The sequence below is a fragment of the Lissotriton helveticus genome, chromosome 7 (assembly GCF_964261635.1).
Source record: "Lissotriton helveticus chromosome 7, aLisHel1.1, whole genome shotgun sequence".
Classification (NCBI taxonomy): domain Eukaryota; kingdom Metazoa; phylum Chordata; class Amphibia; order Caudata; family Salamandridae; genus Lissotriton; species Lissotriton helveticus.
In genome coordinates this window covers 198,459,865-198,472,297 of record NC_136068.1, presented here as the reverse complement: position 1 = coordinate 198,472,297, position 12,433 = coordinate 198,459,865, and the positions used below count along the sequence as shown (strand labels likewise).

The 12,433-nt window shown below is 44.3% G+C and overlaps 1 protein-coding gene across 1 annotated transcript in view; it reads right to left on the bottom strand.

Moving 5' to 3' along the window:
• Positions 1-4,696: 4,696 nt before the first annotated feature.
• FITM2 (fat storage inducing transmembrane protein 2) overlaps positions 4,697-12,433 on the bottom strand; it is a 45,754-nt gene continuing 38,017 nt past the window's right edge. Inside the window, exon 2 of the mRNA XM_078651946.1 lies at positions 4,697-11,299. Coding sequence (XP_078508072.1) covers positions 10,687-11,299 — 613 coding nt within the window. The 3' untranslated portion in view covers positions 4,697-10,686. The remainder of the gene's footprint in view (positions 11,300-12,433) is intronic.

Sequence of the window (12,433 nt, the reverse complement as noted above, 5' to 3'; positions counted from 1 at the left end):
CTGAAATGTTAAGTAGTTACAAAGTAGGTCAACTCAGGCAGTTCTGAAGGAACTTTGGATGTCCCATGAATAGCTGCTCCAGGAAGGAGGAGTTACAGAACGCCTTAAGGGCCTGGTGGGAGGCCAGAGAGGCTGGTAAGGCAGAGGATGCGGAGGTGGATGAGGATGCGCAATGGAATGGTTTCTGATCACAGGTACTGCCTGTGGGAACAGGAGCCTCTAGGGCTGGCCGCAATCATTCCTCTAGAAGTTTTTCCCCAGAGGAACTAGAGGATAACCAAAGGGTCAGGGAGCAGGAGCTAGAAGTCCTGAGGATCAAAACAAAGCAGATGGAAATGGAAATACAGGACAAGGCAGAGCAGAGCAGGAGAGCTTATGCCTTGAAAAACAATTTATTGATCTTGGCATATGAGCTGAAAATGAGAGGGCTTGATGAGGAGTTTGTAGGCTTAAGGCTCCGAGTGTCTCAACCAAGCAAAAAGAGGTGTATGTAGCTCAGGAAGTGAGCTTGGCTGGGTTGGAGGTAGAGTCCAGTTCAGATGGTGGCAGCAGAATTGTGTGATCCAGTGCTGAGGGAGAAGTATACACACCCAGAGATGTGGCACCTGACTTGAGGGAGGGGGTTAACATACAACAGGGGTTTCAGGTTTATGATGTAGCTCCAGTGGTGTGCAGTGTCCCTGAAGTGGATTGAGTAACTGACACCGGGAATCATATTCCTAGTGGTGGGAGGGACACTCTTCGGACTCTACATGAGAGGTGCAGGGAAAGTGGTTTCCCCAGGGTAGAAGTCCTGGTATGTATGTGAGGAGACCACCCAGGAGTGTGGGTTTAATGACAGGGAGAGTCAGACACTGTCTTGCCAGTCTCAGGAGAGTGATGTTGGGTACTTGTGTGAGGCACTGGATGGTGGGGCAAAGGGTAGCTTGGTTAACAATTGGGGGGGGGGGGGGCTGTGTGATTCAATTGTTGGAGAGCATATTTTAAATCCCTGTTTTACAGAGCTATGCCACCACCCGGGGGAGTGCGAGTTCTCTGATTCCAGGAAGCTTGCGCTGGAGGCAGACCTTTTGGTGGATTCCAAAGGGTCTGAAGAAGCTTTTGGGAGTAATCCTGAAGGGGTGGCTCAGGTTTTTCCAAACCAGGTGAGGAGGGGAGGTTTGTGGTAGCCCAGATAGGACCCAGTGTAGTGGGAGGGCTGTAAGGTCTTACGTCCTGTCTCAGAGGAGGAGTGGGAGTCAGCTGTGTCCCAAAGGTGCCCGAAACCCAGTCCCAGGATGTGGTTGATTCTATAAGAGAATACCAAGAGGGGAGCCTAGTCTGTACCGGGAGGACATTTCCTGAGGGGGAGCCCAAGGTATTAGGTGAACTGGGGGAGACTGCTGTAACTAGCATTCTACCAGGTCTGATGTCAGGCAGCACCGCTCCAGTTGAGAAGATGCATGAGTCCAGAGAAAGGGGTAAGAGGGGGAGACAGTCTCCAGTTTGAGGACCAGTGGGTCAGGGGGTACCCGCTCTGAGGTCAGAGCACCCCAGGACTGACCCTGATGAGGCCACTTCTGGCCTGGGGGGTTCATGCTCTGTCCAGTGGACATGAGGCTGGAGATCTGCACCAGGCAGACTCTGGCACCGCTCAGGAGTGTGTTTCCCTTGGGGGGAGTTGGAGTACTTCCCCAGAAGTCCTGGATTGCCAAGCACAAGTCTAGCCCAAGGGTACAACCCCTGGGTTGGAGGGCCAGGGGGGTTCTCCCTGACCTGGAGGAAGGGGTGACTGCTAGCAGTGCCCTTAACAGTTTGCTTTCTGGGGGTACCGCTCCAGGTGGGAGGGTGCAGAGCCCCAGAGAGGAAGACAGGGTGTGAAAGAGCGCACTCCAGTCTCTTGTCCAGCCGCAGGGTACAGACACTGGGCTGCTGGGCCAGTGTCATGATGCCATACTGGACTGGGCAGGTGGGGGTGTGGAGCAAAAGGAGCCAGGCAACTGAGGATACTGACCACTACTCTCTGACTCCACAGAGGTTAGAGAGAACTGAAAGGCATGAGGCCTAGCTCTCACCTCCGACAGCTGTCAGCGGCCACTATGGCTGGTGGACAGAGTTGCCCCTGGGAGGGGGGTTTGAGTCACACCCCGGAGGTGGACTGGGCCACACTGCTGTGTTGGCTATATGGGAACGGTCTACCTGTATGGACACATCTGTGAGCAAAGTAAGTTTAGGCGCTGCACAGATGGGGTCCCCAGGTGAGGAGAAGTCTCCCCAGGGGTTAGCCTAGTGGGCCTTGAGAGTATGGATAGAGGGATCCAACTGGGTTCAGGAAGGCGTAGAACAGGAATAGACCCCTGCAATTCGGGCCATGTTCCATGTTCTGTCGCCCCAAGCAGGGAAGCCCATCAAAGTATTGATTGGTCTACCCTGGAAGCTGGTTGTGTTGGAAATGGCCTTTTTTGAAGGGTTATCCCCAAACTTTTTGCTTTTTCCTCCTACTTTTTTCCAGACCGGTGGTTGTTGGCTTTAGGACTCTGGGCACTTTACCACTGCTGATCAGTGCTAAAGTGCATATGCTCTCTGTGTAAATGGTTATTGTGATTGGTTCTTCCTGATTGGCACATTAGTTTTACCGGTAGGTCCCTAGTAAAGTACACTGAGTGTGGCAGGGCTGGTAACGCAAAAGCTACTAATGGGCTTGAAGCACTGATTGTGCCACCCACATGAGTAGCCCTGAAAAGAGGTCTCAGGCCTACAACCGCAGGGCCTGTGCCCAGTTTAACTGCCATGTCGACCTGGCAAGTGCACCCACTTGCCAGCCCCTACCCTTCCCTTTTCTTACCCATAGGACACCCCTATGGAAGCCCAAGTTACCCCCCTGGGCAGAGTGCAGTGTATGTGAAAGATAGGACATGTACTGTTGTGAGTAACATGTCCGGATAGTGAAATACTGCCAATTTAGTTTTTCACTATTAAAAGGCTATCGTGCCTATAGGATAGAATGGGGAATGCTTTGTAAAATTTTACAAGCATATCTTCCCATAGGGATAAGATGAAAAAATTGAGTTCAGTACCTCTGAACTCAGAATTTAATACCACAGCTTTTAGTAAAGATGATTTTTAAATTGTGTGTTTGAAAATACCACTTTTAGAAAGTGTCTATTTTCTTGTTCAACCTTCTTATGTGCCTCTGCCTGTTGGTGGATTGACTGTCTGGCTTTGGAGTGACAGGGGCAGGGGTGGCTCCAGGAGTCTGGGTGAGTCAGCACTAGCCTGGATCGGCCTGCTCTGCATTTGGAGAGGTGGGAGGAGTAGCACCTGTACCTGACTAGGGCTGTGCTTGCCTTCCACAATGCTGTCTCCGCCGTCCTGCTGTGTGTCTGCAGCCTAGGCTCACACTAAACAAAGGATGTTGTAGTGCACAAGCAGAGTGCCCCCAGAACTGGTTTGAACTGGGCTCAGAGCCCCTTGCACAAAGAGAACAAAGACATTTTGGGGTATAAGTATCAGATCGAAAACCCCTGAACTTTAGATCCTTCCTGGAATTCAAGATGAACTTTTGCCAAGAAGAAGAGCTGGAGAGACTAAGGACAAGTACTGCCCTTGCTGTGCGTCTGGGGTTGGCCTGTAGTTGCGGTTTCTGCCAAGGAAAGGAGAAGGACTTTTGCTGTGTGCTGTGTCCCCTGCTTGAAGGAGTACTCCAAAGGCCTGAAGTGAGCTGGCCTCCTGTTAAGAAGTCTCAGGGACACAAAGACTTCACCCCCAACTCCCCTGAACTCTGCTGGTGCGAGTTCTGACCTGCCCTGAGGTGCCTGTGCCAGTTTTGGGCCTCTGGAGGTTGTTGCTGCTCTTTGGGAGCTGGAAGAGAGAGTAGACTCAAAGAACTACAGAAACAGACGCATTGCTCTTCTTGCAGCTTTTTTTCCGACGAATCTTCGCGACGCAAGAAGAATTTCCACGCATCGCCGTGCCCCTGTGAATGCGGTTGCAGGGATAGTCATCGTGGGAAGAATCAATGCATCAAGGGATCGCAGCTGAAGAGGACCGACACAGAGCCAGGCAACGCCACCGCATCGATCGCTGACGCATCCCGAAGATCCATGCATCGTACCTGTGCAACACGCTTCCCTGACGCATCACCTGCAGACCCGAACCAGCATGAAGAATCGACGCATCACTCCCCATACATACCAGACTCGACGCAACTCGTCCTCTGCTGTCGCATCGCCTCCTCAGGGTCTCAGGAGTGTTGCATCTCTTAGTTTTCCGATGCTGCGGCTGTTTGGCTTGGAGAACTTTTACACTACTACATGTACTTTAGTGAAAACTCACGCATCCAGTTTTCTATGGTGCAAGTTCTTGAAACCTTTTGAAAGTCATATTTTTAACTGTGTATGTTGGATTTGTGTCATTTTGGTCTTGTTTAGTTTAGATAAAGACACTTTATTTTTCTAAACTGGTGTGGTGTCCTTTTGTGGTGTTTTCACTGTGTTACTGTGAGTGTTGGTACAAATACTTTACACATTGCCTCTGGGATAAGCCTATCTGCTCGTGTAAAACTACCAAGGATGTGAGCAGGGGTTATCTACAGTGTGTACCCCCCTTACCCTGACTAGAAGCAAGAGTCCCTATTTGGACAAAGGTACCTACCTTTGCCAACTAGAGACCCCCATTTCTAACATGAGTCAGCAAAAAATGAGTCAAGACCAAAATATAAATGAATATTCAAATTGTATTAAAAACATGGTTAATTGATAAAAATAACACAAACATGAGCTGCAAAAACCGTGACAAAATATTTTCACTGTCTATAGAATACAAATCATACTGCAATATTTGCTTGAAGCAAACAAGGTTGTTGTCAAGCCCAAAGTGAAAAGCAAAAAATGATGAAGAAACCTTAGTTATTGTTACTTGTAAAGCATGACTATTATCCGAGAATGTTCAAGCCCTCTAGTTTGTGGTCACATCGAACTTCAACCGACAGTCGATAACTTGAAGAGTTAATTGGTACAATCAGCAAGTGCCACTATATAAAATGATTAACGTGCACAGGAATATACATTCATATAATAAAAAATACTTTAAAACCGGATTCAAACATCTAAAAAGATGTATTTACTTAATCTTAACCCACATTTTTCTTTTTAGGTCTTACATCAAAGCTGTACAGATTTTTTGAAATCCTCACTTGGTATGAACTAACCAAGACAATATAAATAATAACATATTATATGAAATAACTAACATTTATCGTAAAGAAATCTTAGTATATACAATGACAATGTGCATAATACTTAAGTTTATCACGAAGGTTTATAGCACATATGCATAACATTACGAGAATTTGTAAAATGCACGTTCAACGGTAGGTTTCTTGGCACTGAATAACAGATGTTTGTTACCAAACTCAATGGTACTTATTTTATCGACCTCAGATGAATGAAAGGCTGAGTGGACCCGCCGGGAGTTGAACCTGTGACCATGAGGTTGAACACAGGCCTCTGCAGTGGCCACATTAATCCACTGAGCCATCAGACGTCAGTTGCAAATGATGCCAATGAGCTGCAGACATTTTATAAATATGGTTCCAAAGGCAATTGAGCAACAAATAAGATCACTTTAAGAACACAGCCTTATATATAGACTCAAATCTATCTTGAGGGTATAAGAAGAAAAAACACATTAATTTCAAGCGGCTTACTCTAAATATATTCTAGAATGTATTAGAAAACTCATACACAACACTTTTTCTATAGAAGGTTAATGTAGCAGCATCCTATAGCAATTAGAGTCTACAGATCAGTTTTATTACTTTTGTTCGTCAAGGTTTCCAATTACAAAAGGTATTACTAAAATATATTTAAAAAAATGAAAATCATCATGTGTATTCTTTTGCAAGATTTTTCTAAACCTTTTACAAAGTAGTGTTATTGTTTATACGTGGAGCTTATTTTAACAAATTTCTAAACTCAAGCATATCTGTGCTAAATAATAACAATAATACAGGTGCATACAAAACAACAAAAATGATTCCCATATTAAATATTGACAAAATGTCGGTATTGGAAAGTACAAGGAATTAGTCATCTATATCTCATTGGATGGTACTGTCACACAGAGACAGAAAACAAAGCAGAGGCAGTGCTATAAAGTTGCTAACACCAGTATTTGGGCGCTTCAATTTTTAATTTATTAACTTTATCCTTCTGAGATATACAATTATGAAATGCTTCAGCATTTAACAATTGTATTCAACTCAATCATTTTGCTAACAAAAATGTCTTTACAATAAGCAAATAGTAAATTGCATACTGAATTATTTTACACAGGTGATAAAACACATGAATAATGAACAAGGCCTAAAAGCTGGACAACGTGATAACTGATTTGTACGGAGTTAAGGGATCTCATATATTTGCTTCAAATACATAAAAAATATATACATATTACATTTACATTTTAGTATAGATTTTAATCAGACATATAATTTAATGAAAATAAAGAAACTGAAATCTCCCCGCCATGCAGCAATAGTTTGCTATGATGTATCTAAAGCCCACCTTAGTACACATCCAGTGAGTCAATTAAATATCTTAGTTCTCATGGTGAGTATTGTATTGTATTGTGTATTGTGGCATACTTATATAGCGCAACCTGTCACCACCAAGGGCATCCTGGCGCTTTGACCCGTACTCAATGAAAACAGTAGCTCAGCCTATCCTGGGAAAAAGATGAGTTTTTAGAGCCTTTCTAAAAGATAAAAGATCTCCAAGGCTTCTCAAGGATATAGGCAGAGAGTTCCAGAGTTTGGCTGCCGCTACTCTGAAAGAGCGGCCCCCCATCCTCACTCTCTGGAATCGTGGGACTACCAGTAGCCTGGAAGACGAGGAGCGTAAAGCTCTAGATGGACAATACCAGGCAAACATTCGCCGCAAAGGAATGGGGCCCAGGTCATGAATAGCCCTAAACACAATACACGCTGCTTTGTAGCGCACCCGTAGATGAACTGGCAGCCAATGAAGTTCTTGCAGTGCTGCCGTAGAAGAACTGTGATAGGGGCGAGAAAGGGCGAGTTTAGCAGCGATATTTTGCACCCTTTGCAACTTGCCCAAGAGTGTTACCGGGGCCTCCAGAAGTAGTGTGTTACAATAGTCAAGTCGACTTAGGATGGTACAACGCACTACTTCTGGTCTGGCTTGCGCAGGGAGGAGAGGAAGGACCTTGCGCAGCATACGAATCAGCATCATACATGTTGAAGAGATCTTATTCACATGTAGATCCAACTGCAGGTTAGGCCCAAAAGTGACGCCTAAATTGCGCGCTGATTGTGCCGCAGACACCGTCTCTGAGAAGGACGGAGGCCAGAAGTCTACTGGGAGGTCGCGAGGAACTCGATCAGTGGAACAGTGTAAAACCTCCGTCTTTGTTCCGTTGAACTGTAACGAGTTCAACCGGAGCCATTCCGCTGTCGCCTGCATGCACCGATGAAAGGTCTCCAGTGTGACTGCATCTTGTCCCTCCAGAGAGAAGACCAGCTGGGTATCATCTGCATAATTAAATGCAGAGATACCGAAGGTTTTAATGAGCTGGACTAGGGGGCGGAGGTAGACATTAAAGAGTATGGGGCTGATGGCCGAGCCCTGAGGTACTCCTTGTCCCACTCTCCGCTCCTCTGAACTGAAGGGGGGTAACGAAACCCGTTGCTGACGGCAGTCCAAGTAGGAGATTAACCAATCCCTGGCCTTGTCCCTGACCCCGCATTCCTCCAGTCTAGAAATCAGGGTGGGATGGCTGACCGTGTCGAACGCGGCCGACATGTCGAGCAGCACCAAGAATGCTGCCCGACCACTGTCGACTCGCGCCCGCAGATTGTCTAGCACGGTCACCAACGCGGATTCCGTCCCATGCGCTGGGCGGAAGCCGAATTGTGTCTCATCCAACCAGCTGTTCCCTTCTAGGAAACTGGACAGAGCACGGGTGACCAGCTTTTCCATAATTTTAACCGGAAAAGGGAGCAGGGAAATTGGCCGATAGTTAGAGAGGCAGGCAGGGTCGAGCGTAGGTTTTTTTAAAAGCGGGGATACCACTGCCTTCTTCCAGCAGCTTGGAACAGTAGCTGTCTCGAATGACTGACAGCAGATGGCATGCAGGGGCTGGAAGAGGTCCTCTTGAAACACCCTCCATAGTCTTGGAGGGAGAGGATCCAGAGGCGAGCCAGAAGAAATCGTCAGGGCTAAGTCGCCGAACTCCTTCAAGGATGGAAGGGGAAAACTACTCAGCTGGGGTCGACTGGCCTCGCTCGCCGGAGCTCCCAAACTGAGGGCCAGCTCCAAGGAAGGAGAAAAGTGACTTCTCTGCTGGGGTCGACTGGCTACGGTCTCCGGAGCTCCCAAGCAGAGAGCCTGATCCAAAGTAGGGACAGAGGGGCCGCTCAGCTGGGGTCGACTGGCCTCGCTCGCCGGAGCTCCCAAACTGAGGGCCGGCTCCAAGGAAGGAGAAAAGTGACTTCTCTGCTGGGGTCGACTGGCTACGGTCTCCGGAGCTCCCAAGCAGAGAGCCTGATCCAAAGTGGGGACAGAGGGGCCGCTCAGCTGGGGTCGACTGGCCTCGCTCGCCGGAGCTCCCAGACTGAGAGCTGACTCCACAGGAAGAAGGAGAAGGCTGCCCTGCTGAGGTCGACTGGCTACAATTGCCGGAGCTCCCAAGCAGGGAGCCGAATCAGGGGCTGCGAGGGAAGAGCAGTTCAGCTGGGGTCGACTGGCCGCAGTCGCCGGAGCTCCCAAGCTGAGGGCCTGATCCAAAAAAAAAGAAAGGAGGGCTACTCAGCTGGGGTCGACTGGCTTCCGCCGCCGGAGCTCCCGAGCTGGGGGACTGCTCATCTAGTCGGGGTCGACTGGAGGGCGTGACCGGAGCTTCCTGACAGAGATTAGTAGCCCTCTGCAGGTAATATGACATTTTAACGGCCTGCACACACTTCAAATAATATTTCAGAGGTTTTGTGTGTTGTTTGTGCTAAATGTCACCAGATGCCCTAACTTAGCAGTTGCTTACTTTTAAAAGTACACGAATAGCAGAAAAGAAGGTAGATGGATCTTTAAATTATACCAAATACAAGATAGCAGTCAAGAGAATCATATGGCAGATAAGGATAATTTTCATGCAGTCTGCACATGGTCTCCATACTCATATTAGCCCATACAAGTCTCTAGCTGTAGAATAGCTCATTTGTATTACCTTCATTTGGCCTGTGCTATTTTGAATTAATTCTACCACTTATCCAGGGAAACTAATTCATGTTCTCAATCTCTTTACAGAAAACAAATATAGATTTTCGAATGCTAAACAAATCCATCATTCTGTCAGTCACCTTTTAAGAGTCCTAGTTCGAGAGGAAAAAAGCTTGCCAACTTCAATATGCCTAGTCTTGTTTTTAATCAGCATGTTTTCAGATCACCCACCTGACTATCCTCCAAAGTACAAAGCATACATAACATGATTGTACCTTGCCCCCAATACCATAACATTTGCACAATTCATCATTTAATCCTGGGTGGAACCATATGAACATTTTAATAAAAAAGGGTTTCATAAAAATAAGTATGCAAAACAGCAGTACCCACCACACCATGGATTCTTTTGAAGGTAGTACCTGGTCCTTCCTTACAGAGAAGTTTTTTGTATGTCAAACCGTTGTCTGTCTTTACTTATATCTTACCTCAACTCATTTTAATTTTGGATGTCCAATCAGCTCTCACATAACACGATTGTACCATTTCATCATAACATTTTTACCAATTGAAATTATCTTTATTTTACCAACAGCATTAGAAATTTGTATCTCATTAAGGATGCACTCCGTTTTCAGACATCTTTTTATTTAGCTGCCTTAATTTTATACATGCCCTTTCCACAAAACAGCCATCGTTACAATTTTAAGCATATTAATACCGTACAGATACAGAGTGATCACTAAGGGCATCATTACGATACCGGTCGGACTCTCGCCCAACTGGCACCATAGCGGAAGCGGGACCACCCGACAAGGAGTCAGTGGTCCCGCTGTCATTCAATGTTAAACATATTTTGATTAATTTTAAAGTTTATTTGAAAAGATTCTTTAGATAGTTTGTTGGGTTTTTTCCAAAGAGGGATCCACGATCTAATTACCTTGAAAACTGATTATATTAGAAGCTGACCATTTTGCCTGGGGATCATGACAAAGGCCATTTTGTAGAGTAGGTTTTAAGAATGAATTGGCATCAAGCATATATAATTGATCAAGCAAAAACTGTGCACAAACGTTCATTCTATATCACAGACATTTTTAGAGTAGAGTATTTGCCAATAACCTTTTAATTGTCCTAAATGCTGTTTAGGAGGCAAATTAAACTTAGATGAAAATTTGAAAATCAGGCTACCCATAAGAAATTAAAAGATGAAAACTCCAATATTTGTATTCAGTGAGATAAGTCAAGAAGCTGCACTGCCAGGTAACCACTTGATACCCTAACACTAGTGTTCAATTTTAAAAATATAACTGATGTAAAACTATTAACATAAAAATAAAAAAAGAACTGCAATCCAACACAGGAGAATGTGCATGATTTTTCATTGGCAAATATTTTGTTAATACGATTTTGTCAGCTAATTTGCAATAAAGCTGGCTAATATCCAATGAGACCAACAGGAATTTAAAATGTATCACTGTTTATAATGTTTTGACTTTCTGTTAACAACTGTATTTTTTGGTGGAAGACCAGGGGAGTACGGTAAGGTGTACCAAGACTTGTATGTACCGTACCATCCTAGTAAGCCAAAGGCAGTTCCAAACAATTTTTGGTCCACTTCGTGAAAATACAGAGCAGTGCATAAATACATCCAAATAAAAATTAAGGACAGTATACCCAAGAAAACAAACAAAACACTAATTAGGACATCAATCTTCCGGTTTCTGTCCAGCTTCAGGTCATGTAGCACAGTTGTTTCTTCTACAATTAATAGAACACAGTATGGAAGCAGGAAGGAGTGTCCTGAAATATCAAATCCATGCCAAAAGCCACCACCAATTAGACATTCTCTCCGGCTTCCTTGTTCCAATACAACTTCGAGAGCTGTTGAATTGTAACAATTTCCAGTTAAGTTTTCGATGAAAAGAAAAAACTGAGTACATGTATACCAAACAGCTGTTCCAACAAGTAGAGAGGTCATTCGCCGTAAAACCTCCTTAATGTTTCGTGTCAGAGAAAAATTTGTGGCAGCAATGAAAGGCAAAAGAAGGCATAACGTCCAACCCCATGCTAGTTTGACAAAGTACCTGGCAGGAGAATGGGAGAAAAACAAAGTAAATTATTATCTCAATTGCTATTTGTGTGAAATCGCATTATAAACAAAAGAGAAAATGGTGCAATAATGTTACAATTAAGTTGTTATCCTGGTTTATGAATCATAATTAGTGAACTTATATGCACACTCTAAAAATCTTCCTATAGAATAAAAAGTCTTAATTGAAGGAAGCATTTGCAAATACAAAATGGAGGGCAAAAGGAAATAAAATTCAATTGATGAAATGAAGGCACAATCAATTTGATATGTGGAACTTTTAAATGTGTAGACAAGAAAACATAAAATGCATCATATATTGGCTTAAAAATCCATAAACTTCAGAATAAAGGAAAAACAGGGTTTTTGGAAAGTTAAAAAGGGTACCATAATTCCCATTTTGAATGTAATAAAAATTGTGCTTGTGAGGACTGTCCACCCAATGTAAGCATAGTTGTGCACCTGCCCCAGTTAATGTCATAAAGTGGGCTTTACCTGAAGACTTGGACAACACGAAATCTTAGCGGGATGCCATCAACTAAATAAATTGTTGCGAATCTAACCTTTTATATGGTTTGGGAATATTCTGTGGCCTACAAAAAACATCCAGACGTCCAATTCTTTTTCAAATGAATGAATTAAATAAATATAATAACCATTTGGCCTTGCTAATAGTGCACACATTGATACAATCAGTGATTATATCTTGCATCAAAGCTGCTTGGATATTCAACCAAATGGAAAACCAGAGCAGGATGAATAATGTCTTCTACAAAGGAGTTGTATATGACAGCTGGAAGATGAGCATGATTGGGAGAACATAAAATTGACAAAAGAAATTGATTCTCTTCAAGTCGCCGACTAGTCACTGGGTCCTTATCCCACCACCAGCTCCATATATTACAGCAGCAATAAATTTATCATAACAATTAATCTCCAAGCAATCAATTATCGTGGCAAAATTTAGAATGGCCCCACACATCGTAATAAAAAGGAGGTTCTTTTGCACAACATAATTGACCAATTGGCAGTATTATCAAAGCATAAACCTAAGTAGTTAAAACAGGGTACTTTGCCTAACACTCGATCATTAACAAAAAATACACTGGACTCAGCAGACCTTGGCCCT